General features: G+C 33.8%; 1 protein-coding gene across 3 annotated transcripts in view; it reads right to left on the minus strand.

The window, feature by feature from the left end:
• Positions 1 to 1,408: 1,408 nt before the first annotated feature.
• Positions 1,409 to 15,750, minus strand: part of GRB10 (growth factor receptor bound protein 10) — a 110,705-nt gene continuing 96,363 nt past the window's right edge. For all 3 annotated transcript variants that reach the window (XM_026702342.2, XM_087916084.1, XM_087916085.1), the window contains exons 12-17: positions 15,456 to 15,533; positions 14,439 to 14,555; positions 13,163 to 13,229; positions 8,691 to 8,778; positions 8,115 to 8,208; positions 1,409 to 4,998 (exon numbers count right to left, since the gene is read on the minus strand). In XM_026702342.2, the coding sequence (XP_026558127.1) occupies positions 4,852 to 4,998; positions 8,115 to 8,208; positions 8,691 to 8,778; positions 13,163 to 13,229; positions 14,439 to 14,555; positions 15,456 to 15,533 (591 nt within the window). In that variant the 3' untranslated portion in view covers positions 1,409 to 4,851. The remainder of the gene's footprint in view (positions 4,999 to 8,114; positions 8,209 to 8,690; positions 8,779 to 13,162; positions 13,230 to 14,438; positions 14,556 to 15,455; positions 15,534 to 15,750) is intronic.

Here is a 15,750-nt window from a genome sequence, read left to right on the forward strand (position 1 = left end):
TAAAATTAAAATCATTCTTTTTGCCAATGATCTAATCTACATATTACAGGAATTAATAAAATTAAAATTCTAGGTGCTATCACAAATATAAAAAGCAATACTTTTAAGATTATATATGGGTATTCTTCAACTTACAATCATAACTGAGTCCAAAATTTCCAGTGTTACACAAGACAGTTGTTAAATGAATTCTGCCCCATTTTATAACCTTTCTTGCAACAATTAAGTAAATCATTGTAATTGTTAAGTTAGTAACATTGTTAAGTGAATCTGGCTCCACCGTTGACTTTGTCAGAAGGTCACAAGAGATTATCATATGACATCGAAACACTGCAACTGTTATAAATACATGCCAGTTGCCAAGTATCCAAATTTTGATCATGTGACTATAGGGATGCTGCAATGGTCATGCGAAAAATGATCATCAATCATTTTGCTGGTCTCTAAACAAATGGTTGTAAGTGAAGAACTACCAGTAACCGGGATTACAAAAATATACCTAGTGACTATATCTGAACTAGATTGCTATAAACACTCAATATGAAACTGCCTTAAGATAATTAGGGGACTGGAGGCTAAAACATATAAAGAACATTTGCTGGAATTGGGTACGTCTCATTTAATGAAAAGAAGGATTAGGAGGTGACATGATAGCAGTGTTACAATATCTCAGGGTTTGCCACAAAGAAGAGGGAGTCAAACTATTCTCCAAAGTACCTGAGGGCAGGACAAAAAGCAATGGATGGAAACTAATCAAAGAGAGAAGCAACCTAGAACTAAGAAGAAATTTCCTAGTAGTTAGAACAAACTTGCCTCCAGAAGTTGTGAATGCTCCAGCACTGGAAGCTTTTAAGAACAGACTGGACAACCATTTGACAATTATTTGAAATGGTATAGGGATTGGAATAGAAGACCTCCAAGGTCTATTCCAACTCTGTTATTCTGTTCTAAATTTCAAACAATCCAAATATGATAGCAAGAATACTCAAGGGTATAATATCAATTATCTTCTTGTAATGAAGACTCCCTGTTTATTTCTCCACATATGATAAAACATTTATCTTTGGCTTTGCAGGCCTTAATAATGAAGCATTTCCATGAAATGCATGAACATTTGTTTATTACATCTTGATCAAAATGCATTGTTCATTTAAAGTTGTGTAATATGCATATTAAATTGATTGTTTTCTTATACATTCTACATATTTTAGTGGCAGTTGCTCTGAAAGTAGCTTAACCCTTTTAATTAAAAATAAATAAAATGAATACATGTATATAATGTTCAGGTAAATTGCTAATTTGCTTCAATTAATGGAAAAATAGTCCACAGGCAGCACAATTGCCTACAACTCTGGCATTGGGTAGATTTGCCCCTTTGAGAAAATAAAATGAAACTTGACCAACAGTATAAAATGAATACCATTGTTTGAATGTTTATTTCTAAACATTTATGTATAAGAAATATAACCAGTCCCATTTTGTACAAAAATACCTGAAGGATAACAATTAAGTTCACTAGTCAAAAAAACAAAACAAAACTATTTACAATATGAAGCAATGCATATTGAATAAGAGGTTGTGTCCCTTAAGTTAATAATTTTTGCATTCCCTGATAAGTTTTATTTCATTTTACAGACACAATAAAGTCTTGTGGTATGATAATATAGTTTATGCTAAGCAAGTCTTGCCACTGGAAAGGTGCATTGATTGGTCAAAATAGTCAGGTACTTAGTGCAGAAAAGTTAAGACAAAACAATCTAAAAATAGAGGCACATTTTTCTTCAAGATTAATACAACAAATAAAAAGCTGTACTTTTAAAAAACACAAATAATATAATGTATCTATTTTTTTAAAAAAAATTACCAAATGGTTTGGCATTTTCCTTCTTAACACATTACAAGATGCTATATGACATATTTTATTTACAAAACAATCACAGGCAAAAATAAAATAAAATCAACAGGCTCCAGAAACAACCCTGAGCATCCCTCTTTACATTCATGTCATTTAAATATTTTTTTAATCAAATTTCCTTCAACCCTTATTTCCTAAATTGTCAGATAGCTGTATCTGTTAGTACTTTTAAGATGGATTAGATTGTACATTTCTAACAAAGGGAAGAAATGCAATATGTGCTCAAGTAATTCTGAAGATAGTACAAAACAGTCTGCCCTCTTCATTCAAATTTATAATAAGAACTTATATTGTCAAATTCAATTAAATGCATTTTTATAACATGAAACTATTACTAAGAAACTGAATGATTGGAGCCAAGATACTGAAAAATAACTTAATTTCTAATAAACTCAAACAACTTCACTTAAATTTGAAAATCAGTATTTTGGCGAGGAAATCTGTTTAAATCCATTTTAGGAAAATGCAATACTAAGTAAACTCATATTACTTTACCTATAGATGTTTACAAAATATGTAAAATGTAATAATCAAAATATGTCTAACAAAAATCAAGTTTCTTCATTGTATATATAGAAATTTCATGGAAAAACCCCTATTAGATTTGTTCTGTAAACTAAAATACAGTGTTTTTATCTGCTATAGATACTCAAGCTGGTTATATTGATTTAAGCTATTCTCAACAGTATATGATTACCTTGTGAATAAATAACTGTACTCAATTTCAACTTTTCAGATTGCTATTAGTCACATGCAATAATTAATATTAATTAGTATCAATATAAAGGTTCAAGATTCCCGGAGCAAGTGAGAAAATATTTCACTTGCAAGTAATTCTGAACATTCATAGGCTGGAACATACTTCTTGATACATAAAGCAAAAAGCACTTCCTATATGCACTTAACCATCATCCCTAAAACTCGATAATCGTAATCATTGACCTTATTTAAGTGCAAGCTATCAATGAAAGAAACGTTGCTATGGAAACATGAAAAGCTGAAATATTAAGAAGCATTGCCTTGATTCCACTATTATTAAGTTGTCCACATGGTATATCTCTATGCACACAGTTATGCAGAATTAGAAAACATGAGTCAGTATCATTACATTGACAGATATCTCACTTTTGTGACATATAATTTTATTTGCCACATTGAGAGCTAGAAAGCTGTGCCTTTCAAGAGAAATAAAACATTATTTGTTCTGCATAGCTATGTACAAATTAACATTCTATGTCTTTGCTTTTAGGAAGCCTAAACCAGGACTCATAGTATGATGATGAACTAGGACTTGAAGCAAGGTTTCTCTAATTGCTACAGATACTGGCATGCAAATTTTAGTGCACAAATCCCAACTAAATCAATTGTCTGAACTGTCAATGGCATGTCTTTCGGTGGCAGAGACAGCTGAGCATATAATTTCCAAATAAAAATGATTTATCCAGTTATTACACTGCTGCATATATATTGCTATCTTTTACAGCTAGACTGAAATAGATGGAGAGAATGTGAAGCAATGCTTCGGGACGATTTCCACAGTTTGACCAAGTTTTGACCAGCAGCATGTAATCAGACTGCATTTCTCACATTTACTTTACTGAAAATCTTATTTATCATGTCCTCATTTAGGAAAAGTCTATTCATGCTGCTGAAGGACTCCTCAATATCTAGCTGTTATTAGAAGATCAAGAATGCTACACAAACACTTCTCTTTGTTTTCACTTTTGATTCTTTCTATTTATAATTTGTGTAAGCCCAACAATAGTATTTTCATTAAGCAAAGAAACATAAAATCAGAATTGTGCTTCGGTTATTAGAAAATACACATCCAGAAAAAAAAAATTGGAAGGAAAATGCAGACTTACAGAGCACTCTTAAAGTCCTAACCATGGTTAGAAGACTAGGCAGTGTTATATGTGCAATGGAGCTATAGCATACATTCTGAAGAGTGAAGGAAATAATGCTAAAAATAGCAAACACTGATTTGTTTTATACCAAATATACTACATAAATGACAATCTATTCACTCCCAATTAAAACATAATAATAAGAAAAGCCAGATGATTCCAAATACATATATTATCATTCGACTGCGAAACTGGCTAATGACAGTGGATTTTCCCCTGGCATCTGTGCAGAAAGAGGACCTCCAGCAGATTGGGAAGGAGAGGGATAATCAAAACAATTCAAACCATCTGTGCATAGAAGGAGAATCCTCTTTCAGATACACAGTCATTACATTAAAAAGCATACACTAGTGGGATATTTTTCCTTCCCAGAATTGTTCTCCATGTTGTTTCTTCAAAACAAATGGTGGACCACTTAATTTCAAAAGGGAGAAGCTATTTTTTGATTTCAGATTATAATAAGACTGAAGTAAATTACTCAATATATGATTTAGAACATCCAAATCAGGTATCAATTTAAAAACCATATCATCTAGTATAGGATAAATATAATTTTCAAAACGAGTGCAAAAAAAGAGGGAGGAGGAAGGAGGGGGAAGGAGAAATATAAAGAAAGCAAACAATAAAAAAAGAAAATATTCAGTTTTAAATTGTCAAGATTTATCCAGGGCAAGAGTTCATTTCAATAATTTTGCTTCACAAACCCGACTCTGTTACATGGCAAGCCAAGGGACAATTTCCAGTTTTGTTTAGTGTTTTTACATAATTTTTCCCAGTTTTGGGGGAGGGGCAGTTGCTGGGACACTCAGCAGAATCAAGCATAGGATTTAGACAAAAGAGCCAAATCTTGGACTGTTGGCACCAGCTCAAGCATCCCTTTCCAAGTCCCCTAATTTTAATGATACATTTTGTTCCTCAAAAACAACTACAAGTTGGCTTAATGTCCCAGGGTCAACTTTCTTCAACAAAATTTCTCTTCCATCTCCAGTCTTGGAACAAACCAGTCATCTGCATGGACTGGTACAGAGGTCACAAGGCCACCCGGATGCAGTGATGTTTGAGTTTACAAGGCAAAACTCCCTTGTTTAATTGATAGAATTCAACAAGTTGTATTAGGTCAGTGAATTTGGTGCTGCCATCATCTAGACTGAAAAATATCTGTCCGTCATCTTCACACTTGAAAAATGAAAATGAAACAAAAATAAAATACTAAAGACAGAAAACAAATTATTCAAAAAGGAGTGTTAAAATATCTCATCCAGTATGTGTATCCTCCTATTCATTTCATTACCTTTACCTCCTAGCTTTCTTTCCTACATAGTGCAGGCCCTGACGCTACATGAATTCCACAATTCTCAGATTTCTGTGGAATTACAGTTAAGTCAGACAAATCAGAGTTCTCAATCAAGGCACACTTGACCAGACTCAAACTGACCTACTTTGAACACGTTATGCAAAGATCTATGAAATTTCAAATCCTTTTTTTTTTTTAAATTATGATGAAAAAGTTCAACCTCAATCTCATCAGCCCACGGCACAATTGTCTAGAGAAGACTCTTATGCTGGGAAAGGTGGAAAGAAAGAGAAGTAGAGGATGAACAGCAGCCAGGTAGAAGGATTCAGTTACAGCAACAGTGGGTGCCTTCTTGGAACACTTGGAAGAACCACGTTAAGAAAAGATCATCATGGAGAAAATCCATCTGTGTGGACACTGAGAGTTGACAGTAAGTTGATGGCACAAAATCAATTAAAATGATATATTTCCAAAGTATTAACAGATTAAGCAATTTAAGATTAAAAAGTTCTAGTAAAGGGCCATCAATGTAGCATTTAAAGTTAAGAAATAAAAGACATCCCCTGATAAAATGCCAGGTTTTTGAACTGTAAGAAAGATTAAGGTAAATCACTTCAGAATTCTTTCCACCTTTAATATACCAAATAAATTGTGCAATTCATTTGAAAAACGAACTGAAAGATCTGAAAGGAAAAATTAACAATAAAAACTTACAATAATGAGGTTGCATAAGTGTGTATACCCTTACATTAACACTTTGCTGAAGCACCTTTTCATTTTATGACACATTCAGCCTTTGTGAGAAGGAGCCTATCACAGCATGGCACAGCTTGCCTTAGGAATTTTTGCCCATGCTTCCTTGCAAAAGTGCTTCAAAACTGTCAGATTGCAAAGGCACCTTCTGTGCTCAGATTTCTTCAGGTCAGCCCACAGATTTTCCATTGGACTGAGACCTGGACTCTGGCTGGGCCATTCTGGAACTTTGATCTTCTTCTGGTGAAGTTGTGTTGGAAGGTGAAATTCCTCTTTATCTTCAGCATTTTAGCAGAGGCTTGAAGGTTTTGGGCCAAAATTGACTGATATTTGGAACTGATTACAATATGCTCCAGCTTAATTAAAGCCCCATTTCTAGCTGAAGAAATGCAGCCCTAAAGCATAATGCTGCCATCAACATGCTTCACAGTGGGTTCATAGTATTGTTTTTGCACAAAACATACTTTTTGGAATTATGTTGAAAAAGCTCAAGCTCAGTCTCATCAGACCACATTTTCCCACATGCCTTTGTCAGATTTAATGTACATTTTTGCAAAATGAAACCAGGATGGGGTATAATATATTGAAGACAGGTCAATAATTTACAAATAGATTTATAGTTTAAAAAATTTGGGAGGGCGTGTTTCGCATGGGAGGGGGAGAACTAACATCACAGTAATGTATTGATCAGTATTCAATTAGAGGTGTGTGTTTGTGTTGGTCATAGCCCTGACATACGATCAATACAGGAGATTATTGTCACACATAGTACACAACCTATATCTGACATATTTTCTCCACTTGTTTATGAGTTTGTTCCATGGCTTAGAAATTGCTTTGTATCCTTTTTCTGACTGATACTTTCCAAGAGTGATATCCCTTTGATGCTCTGAAAGCTCTCTGCAGACCATGGCTGTTGTTGTAAAAGGCAACTAAGTAAATAACCAGAAAAATCCTACCTGAACTTCATGTGGGCTTGATCAGAGTCAATTTAATTAAGGACAAGTATGTACAGACTACTATTCACCATACATTTGAATGTGATTGGTTAATTCTAAAAACAACCACATCCCCACTTATAAGAAGAGAGTAGAAACACTTATGCAGCCACATTATTCTAGTTTTTTTTAATCCCTCACTAAACATTTAACTTTGCTTTTCAATATCTATTGTATACACTGATATAAGAAATTGTACAGCATAAACACACACACGTGTATGTGTGAGTGTGTATATATATATATATATACACACACACATAAATATGAACACACACATATGCATACACACACACGTGTGTGTGTGTGTGTGTGTGTGTCTGTGTCTGTGTCCGTGTCCGTGTCCGTGTCTGTGTCCCTGTCCGTTATACAATTTCTTTTATCAGCATATTGTCAGGCTACAGAACTTTTCCCATTCACTCAACTAAAAGGAACTTCTGAAAACGTATCCAAACTTATCACAAAGGAATTCTTTATTGAGATGAGATAATTCCTGTAGGAGTTCAAAGCAGCGTATGAGGTCTCTCAGGCATTCAGGGATACATAAGGGAGTTTAGAACCCTTCCCCTTATCTCGATGTGTATTTAGTGAAACAAAAGCCAGTATGTTAATTCCTCCCCACCCCTCTTGTAAGGAACGATCTTTTCACAGTTTCCCAGGGCATACCTAATTCCCCCCCCCCCATCCTCTTTTTAGAACAAACTATTTATGACCTTCTCATCTCCTGGTTGTGCCTCTCAGAGGTGATAGTTCTGGCCATCTGGCTTTTCTCCCTCCATCGTATCATGTGTAGGTTATACAAATTCGATATAAGATTAAATATATTCAGGTTACATCAAGAAAGGATTTCTTTATCAGCCTCCCCCGCCCTGCCCTTTTCTTCTTCCACTGAAGAAATGACAGATACACGGATCTGACACATATACAGTGCAGGGGTCTCCAACTTTAGCAACTTTAAGACTTGTGGATTTCAACTCCCAGAATTCCTCAACCAGCTTTGCTGGGAATTGAAGTCCACAAGTCTTAAAGTTGCCAAGGTTGGAGATTCCTGATACAGTGGATATTGAAAAGCAAAGTTAAAAAAATATGTTTTGTACAGAATAAATCATATATCTGAGACTGTCAATCCTACACTTAAGTAGGCAATTTTCAATTTAATACTTTAGAAAAATTAAGGGAACAGAAATAAATGCACATTCTGAAAGATAACACCACCCAGTACTGCCTGGGTGGAATATTATACTTACTGGTAAAATCTGAAAATGTTTAATTTTTTGATGATGACACAATGTAAGTACAAATGCCTTTGGATTACTCTGGCTGTCCCGAAGAAGAAATAATCTATAAAATAACATTGTATGTTACTACCAGATTGATTATATATTTCTTATAAACAAACAATTCTACTGTTTTATGATATCATAACATACTTCATGTCTATACATAAATAATCTGATATTTCATTGATGCTAATAATAATATAAAGAATAACTATATGTAAGATGCTGATATTCTATGTATGTCAATGTTACAATATTAACTATTTGATTTCTTGGGATCTGAGCATTAAAGTGATTTTTGAGTATTCCAACTGAATAAGCAAGCACATGGTTCATGCAAAGGGCTTAGTTTCAGTCTTGAAACCTGTGGTATAAAAGATCTGAATTGGCAAAGGACAGTTATTACTATTTGTTTTTCCAAGTACCTATCCTATAGGCATCTCAAGATGAGAATTATATGAATTTATTAGCGCACTCATTTCAGGGCTTCTACCAGGATTTATAGGCCATAGAATAAATAGTACATGATTAAAAAATACATACCCATCCACAAGACCTTGTTGTTTAATAATCCTGTGTGATTCTTCTCTTGAAATCCTGCCATGAAACCAGTGTTGTGTCCTATGAATAACTGATGAAAAAATGAATGGTTACAGCTAATGTATTAAAATATGTGTGCATAAAACCAGTATAGGTTTTATCATCATTTATTATGTTCCTAACTGCAAGATTCAAACTATGATTTCTGATCGTATATACTACAAAAACAGAACAAGACAAAAACATAGCATTAATAAAATAAAATTAAAAAATATCACAATGCAGTAATACAAGGTTCCAAATTGCTTCTGAACAATGAAGCTGTTCATTTAACTTTAGAGGGAGAGTATTCTCAAATGTGAGGCACTGTAACTCAGGAACAAACCTTTTGAACTTTAGAACCTCTGGCATCATTGGCTCAGATGTCATTAGCTGATGATGGTGGGCAATAAGTTCTTGGAAGTTTTTTTGTATAGGAAAAGTAGTCCTCTAGTTACTTTGCCTGCCAAGCCACAAATGACTTGTGAAAATGTAATCTATAATGAATTGCATTGAAATGTGTCTCTAACTTGCATATATATAACATGTGTTTTGCAGAGTTACTTTCAGTGAGATGGTGATTATATAAATTTGACAGATAGATACACAAATAGAACAGATATGAGAATCACATAACATCTTTAATCCCATCTCCCACTTAACCACTGTTCTTGTTATGTTCTTCTGGCCTACCCTGTTTTATACTTTTAGAAGTACTATGTATCTTTTTCTAAGTGTCAAAAATGTATGTATTTAAGGAATTTAAATGATTGACCAATTCAAACTTTGCAAATACAGGTGGCATGCCACAGACTAAAAACAAAACAAAACAAAACAAACAATTTCAATTGATTTTTGAATTGATTTTTGTTTTAATTTATATTAATTTTCTTTAATATAAGTGGAGTTTTGCACATCTTCATTTATTTGTTTTATTTATTTATCTAGTCAATCTGCTGGTCTCACCACTGTAATAAAGATGGAATATAACAGATTTTTTTCTAAAATGACATGAAATAATTCAGAAATACTTCCACATAAGGAAGGTTTCTGTATTTGGATCTGTTGAATCTGACCAAGGTAAAAATCATAAGCCAGAAAGTATAAGTTTCAGCAGAACAAATAACTATGTAAATGATGGATATCAAATGCAACAGGCTCTTATAAATTAATGTTTCTATGTAATTTTTTAAAATGAAGTAACATTTTTCTTCTTAGTACATAACCATAAGCCAACATGATGAATTACTCCGGGTGTTTTTTCTGTCCATAACCTTAGCATTTTAAGAACCATTAAAAGGAGAACTGAAATCAAGACAAGATCTAAAAGAACAAGGGGTGGAACTGGATTGGTGGACCTATCTACAAGTCCAATCAAGATATGGAAAAGACATGAAAAAAATGGGGGATCAGTAGACAGGCAATGACACTAAATGAAATATTACTTGGATAAGAGGATAAATTGATAAGAAAAAATTACAGATTTTTATTGGACTACAAATTAGATGAGGAATAGGTAAAAGAAACGATGTTGGTGTAGGCTAAAAATTTTGGACATGATATTAATCTGGATAAATGACAAACTTTATGGGAGAGAAATAAAAAAATAGCATTGGCCACATTGTATAAGGAAAACCTATATAAAATGTATCTCCGGCAGCAAAATTGGCCAAAATCACCCAACTGCTGGAAATGTACTCAGGAATATGGATCATATTATCACACATGGTGGAAATGTAGAAAAACCCAGGAGTTTTGGCATAGGATCCAGAGGGAGTGAGAGGAGATGGTTGGGCATAAAACGGAGTATAAACCGGAATTTTTCTTACTCAGAATTATAACAGAAAGATACAAAAAAGAGATGATTTATTTAATAATACATGTGATCATGGCAGCACTTGTAAGCTGTAACAATCATGGCAGTATTTGTAAGCTGAATTTGTAAGCTGTAACAGTTTTATCATATAATATTGTATAAGTAAAATTGAATGTTTTGCTCAAAAATGGAAAGACAAAGAAATTCCTGGAATTGGAAGGACAAAGAAATTCCTGATGAAATGGAAAGACAAAGAAATTCCTGATGAAATTTTCCTGATGAAAATTTTTTGCTCAAAAATGGAAAGACAAAGAAATTCCTGATGAAAGCGAAGTAATAAAAAAGATATGCGCTGAGATGGATAAATTAACTTTGGAAATGAAAAACAATGATGAGACAGAATATTATAAAGTGTGGGGGGGAAAGGAAGGATCCAGAATCAAAATAAAGCAACGTTGGCAGAACGAATGATTATAAATATAAAATATTGTATAAATGTATACAAAACATGAATTCTATGATATAATATGTATGACAAACAGGAATGTCAGGACGATCACACCATGTCCAATGTTTTTAACACTTTATTCAATAAAACTTAATAAAAATAAAAACATAAAAAAGAATCATTAAAATTACACACACACATACAAAATATAAAGCACGGTATATCATTAAACAGAATAAAACCTGTTTAGTAATCAACCCGACCAGAACCTAAAGCCTTAAAGTTGGAAAAGCCATTTAGTGTATATAGGTAGTCCCCAGTTTAAGAACAAGTTCTCTTCCCAAAACCTGTCCTTAATTGAATTTGTAAGCTGTAACCATTTTATCATATAATACTGTATAAGTAAAATTGAATTCAAACCATTGTGTATTTAACTCAAATTTTGCTACAATAGATATTCTTAATTATGGGTCATCCTTACATCGGAGTATTCTTAACTCAGGAATTTGCCCTACTATCATGTTTACTATTGATTCATGAGGCTAAGTTTAGATTAGTCAGGTGTAAAGTAAATTTACTGATAGTCAGTTAAAATATAAAGGTGTCCTCAATACCTGGTGATTATGTTACCCTATCTATGTAATCTTCTTGACAATAAGGTTGAAATAGTTGGTCACCACCTTTTTGCAGATGTTTCAACATCTCAGTGTAGCTTGTTATCCTTAGATTTTGTGGTGTCTATGATCCAATCTCCTGCTTAGTTTTTTTGTTAGCAGACTGCACATTGAAAATTAAGGACACTGTATGCACAATTATTAGGCAAATAATGATTTCAACCATATCATCAATTTTATGCATATTTTCCACCTCCAAGTTGTATAGTGGTATAAACATAGCTGTATTTGGGTAATAAGGGAGGGTGTGGCCCAAGGAGATCAACACCTTATATTAAGATGTGCATAATTATTAGGCAGCTTCTTTTCCTCAAATTGGGGGCAAAATTTTGCTGGACCAGATGGATGAACCCATGGCTGCACCAGGAAGGTGCACAGAGCTCCACTTCGACTCAGATGCCAGCAAACTGAAGGTACTGATATGGGCTGGTATTATTGAAGATGAGCTAGTTGGACCTTTTCAGGTTGAAGATGGACTCAAAATCAACTCCAAAGCTTACTGCCAGTTTTTAGAAAACATTTTCTGCAAGTAGTGATACAGGAAAAAGTCTGCATGTTTCAAGAAACCCATGATTTTTATGGGGGACAATGCTACATCACATGCATTGAAGTACACTACTGTGTGGCTATCCAGTAAAGGTCTTAAAGATGAAAAAATAATGACATGGCCCCCTACCTCACCTGACCTACAACCTATTGAGAACTTGTAAACCCTTCTTAAATGGGAGATTTATGGTGAAGAAAAACAATACACTTTTCTGATCAGTGTCTGGGAGGCTGTGGTTGCTGCTGCACAAAAAGTTGATCATCAACAGATCAAGAAATTGACAGACTCTATGAATGGAAAGCTTATGACTATTATTGACAAAAATGGTGGCTATATTGGTCACCATTTTTTGAAATATCAGAAATGTTTATTTGTAAATTTTGAATTGTTTATTATTCTCACTTTAACAGATGAGTGTGATAGGCAAATTTTCATTTTTCATTTAGCTGCATAATTCTGCACATTAATAATTGCCCAATAATACATACATACATAGATAGCACACACAGATATTCTCCTAAGAAAGCCAAAACTTCACTTTTACTTTCTTTAATATCCAGGTTTGAGGTTTATTAACGTTTTTGATTGACTGGGAGCATTGTAGTTGTTCAATAATAAAATTAATCCTCCAAAATATAACTTGCCTAATAATTGTGCATGCAGTGTAATTTACATTAAATTACTTAAAAGTCAGTTGATTTTGGTGGGTATACCCTATGTTTAAAAAGTGAATATTAGGTCTACAATGTAAAGAACTTAAAGCTCAAACATTGCCTGCTAGGAATTACCTCTTTTTGAATGGGAGGGGGAGGCAAATAATAAAGATGATCTATCTGACTTTAACAGCACAATTATTGGTTTGAGTCAAGTTAAATGTGAAACCAAAATGCAGGGACTCAACTTTCACATCAAAATAAAAAGTTTAAACTTAGTAGTTGCCATTCTTCTTACTTGTGCTCAGCAAGGAAGGATGAAGTGGGCTTTGATTCCCCAAAATGTTCATTCTTGTGCTACGTTTCTGCAGAACAAAGCATACAATTATTAAGTATTAGCAGCTGTACGGAGCACAAAAGCACAAAGTCTGACTTGGTTCCCTTGAGTGGAAAAAGAAACCCAGGTGCAAACCTATGAAGCTCACTGAAGTGGGATGTGGACCACGAACAACATCCTGAGGACTCTGGCAGGATAAAACCAACAATATTATTTTGAATATCCATTGTATGAATTGTGAAAATGGTGATTCTGCAATTATTTATAGGAAAAATAGTGTATGAGGCAATTTTCACAATATATATATATGTGAAAATATTTATATTTCATATATAACACCTAAGTATGTTGATATATAAGATTATATTATACATTAATTAATAATTTAAGAGTAAATTTGGTTTAATGATAAAAGTGCTGTCCCAGAAACCTGTTCTAGGCCTGCCTGAGGCAAACTTTCTCAACCCAATTCACAAGATCGATGTAGAGAAAATGTGAGAAAGGAGTATAAGGTGTATTTCTGCATTGAGCTGATCAAAAATAAATATATAAAAAGTCAGGACAATACAATAATTTTCTCCCATTCCCAAAATCTGTCTATTGTTTCACTAAGAAACCAAGGAGCAGAGCATTAGACATTCACTAACTAAGAATGGAGATATGGTAAGTAGGTTGAAAAAAAAGCCTCTCAACGATATAATCAATGAATGAAGAACAGAATAAAAATATCTGTACCTATCTGTATCTATTGCCCCTTCATTCAATTAATGCATGTCATCTCATCCTTAGATAGTAGATTCAGCCCACATATATCTTCTTAACATGAAAACTTTGAATGAAAGGCATGTGTAAAATGCCACTCAAATGACTGTGATGATTTTCCTAATAAACATTCCCACATCAGAGGAATCTCATCCTGAAATGTCATTACCATCCCATTACTAATGGACATTTGAAGAACATTTGTCATTAACAATGACATAGCAAATAATGTATTTTTTCAATCAAATTTCAAATTCCTTTAAAAACATGACAGCAGCACCTGTCCCATAGCCAATAACTACATTTTTAAATTAAATTTGTTCTCCACTTATTTTGCAGTGCCATGACTTGGGACTGCTTATAATCTGAGATATAAGAGATGTTATAAGAGATTAAAACAACAATGAAGTGCTCATCTAACCTGTGGTTACAGAGAAAGATTTGGCAATTGGCAAAGCAGAATGCAATCTCTTACCCTCCATGCATGGCCTTCTTCCAAAGCTGCACACTGTGCTTCTTCTGGATTTTCAATCACTCTTCCTATTTGTCCAGAAAAATCCATTGCTACTAATGAATTTTCAGAAACACTTCTCTGAAAGATGTTTGAAAGGATTATTAAACTAAAAATAAAATCAAAACTGAAATCCTAGAAAAATAACACCTGGGCAGAATACATAAAATAACTGCTGATATGACCGCTATCACTCAATTAAAGGAAAATTTGATGAAATAATTCAAGCAGATATTAAACCATGGATATGGGAACTATGGTTTCCAATGGCCCCAACACCATGTCATGGTGAGGTATGTTGGGTCCCTGTAATTCAGAACAGAGTTGAGTCCAACTTAATTTAAAATAAATTCCAAAGGACAACAAATGGAACAGTGTTTCTCAATCTCAGAACTTAGTTATATGGACTTTTAACTCTCAAAATTCTCTAGCCAAATATACTGAAATGAAACCCTGTCCTAATCACTCTCTGACAAGACACAATAAAATTCTGAGATAAATAGCAGAGTAGAACTTCCAGCGATCTCATTTATTAGTATATAACTGAGTAGTAGTTAGGATTTACATTACAACCCCATCCTTTAGTGAATTTTGCATATTATTTCATTTATCAAATTAGTGATATTCTTTTTTTACTTTTTTGGTTTCCTTATGATTAAAATTACTGAGAGTGCAATTTTCATTCTGACTCTATAAGAATAAAGAGAGTGTTTCTCAACCTTGGCAATGTTATGATGAGTGAATTTCAATTTCATGCCGGCTGGGCAACACTGGGAATTGAAATCCAGACACTCTGAAATCCACACATCCTAATATTGCCACGGTTGAGGAAAAAAATGGTGTAGGGAATGTCAGAACTGAGTAGTTAAAAGCTAATTTCTATCATTCAATGAGCTATTTCAACTCCTGGTTATATATTAGAGCTACTTGAACTCCTGGTTATATATTAGACGAATAATCTTTGTACTTCAATTAACTTACCGCAGGAGTGGCAAAGTGAGGAAGCAGATTGTTCCTCTGTTGTGGAATTCTGTAATTTTGGTACAGCAACATCCCATACTGAAAAGTTGAAGAGAGAAAAATTCAAATTGTTGTTGTTGTTGTTATCATCATCATCATCATCATCATCATCATCATCATCATCATCATCTTGGTTTGGGTTGGCTTAAATCAGTGGCCCCAAACCTTTTTTGTGCCACAGCCCGGTACCGGCATCACAAAATGATCCGCGGCCCGGTACCGGCATCAGCACGCATGACAAGGCAAGGCGAGCCGA

Source organism: Pseudonaja textilis, chromosome Z (assembly GCF_049901715.1).
Source record: "Pseudonaja textilis isolate UNSWEBS1 chromosome Z, rPseTex1.2, whole genome shotgun sequence".
NCBI lineage: Eukaryota > Metazoa > Chordata > Lepidosauria > Squamata > Elapidae > Pseudonaja > Pseudonaja textilis.